Source organism: Suricata suricatta, unplaced genomic scaffold (assembly GCF_006229205.1).
Source record: "Suricata suricatta isolate VVHF042 unplaced genomic scaffold, meerkat_22Aug2017_6uvM2_HiC HiC_scaffold_51561, whole genome shotgun sequence".
In the NCBI taxonomy this organism is placed as follows: Eukaryota; Metazoa; Chordata; class Mammalia; order Carnivora; family Herpestidae; genus Suricata; species Suricata suricatta.
In genome coordinates this window covers 1-593 of record NW_021899947.1, presented here as the reverse complement: position 1 = coordinate 593, position 593 = coordinate 1, and the positions used below count along the sequence as shown (strand labels likewise).

Sequence of the window (593 nt, the reverse complement as noted above, 5' to 3'; positions counted from 1 at the left end):
GAGGAAAGTTATATTTTAGAGTCTCTTTCACCTAAACTTTCTGTTGCTTGAATTTCTTGAGGATTCTTTCACGAATCTGCTTAGTCTTGACACTGTAAACAATGGGGTTCATGAGAGGTGGGACTAGCAAGTAGATATTGGCCATGAGCACATGGACAATTGGGGATATATTCTGCCCATAGCGATGGATCATAGATAGCCCAATCATTGGTGTATAGAAAGTGAGTACAGCACAGATGTGGGAGATGCAGGTGTTGAGGGCTTTCACCCTCTCTGCCTTAGAGGCGATACTCAACACTGTGCCAAGGATGAGAATATAGGAGAGGAGGAGGAGCACTGAATCAAGTCCCATGGAGCAGATGACCACCATGAGGCCATAGATGCTGCTGACCCGACGGCTGGATACAGTTGTCTTTATAAGGTCCTGGTGCAGGCAGAATGGATAAGAGAGAATATTGACAGAATGATATTGAAGCCTCTTTAGGAGGAAGGAAGCAGGAAAGACCAGAGCTAAGGCCCTTCCAGCAATTGCCAGCCCGATTCCAGCTATTACACCATTGGTTAGAATGGCCACATAGCGCAGGGGCTCTCGG

General features: G+C 46.7%; 1 protein-coding gene across 1 annotated transcript; it reads right to left on the bottom strand.

Moving 5' to 3' along the window:
* Nucleotides 1-31: 31 nt before the first annotated feature.
* LOC115285195 (olfactory receptor 51L1-like) lies at nucleotides 32-589 on the bottom strand (the record flags this gene model as incomplete). The annotated part of the gene is made up of 1 exon (XM_029931539.1): nucleotides 32-589. A coding segment is annotated over one exon (558 nt), but the record flags the coding sequence as incomplete, so codon positions are not given.
* Between the last annotated feature and the right edge of the window lie 4 nt (nucleotides 590-593).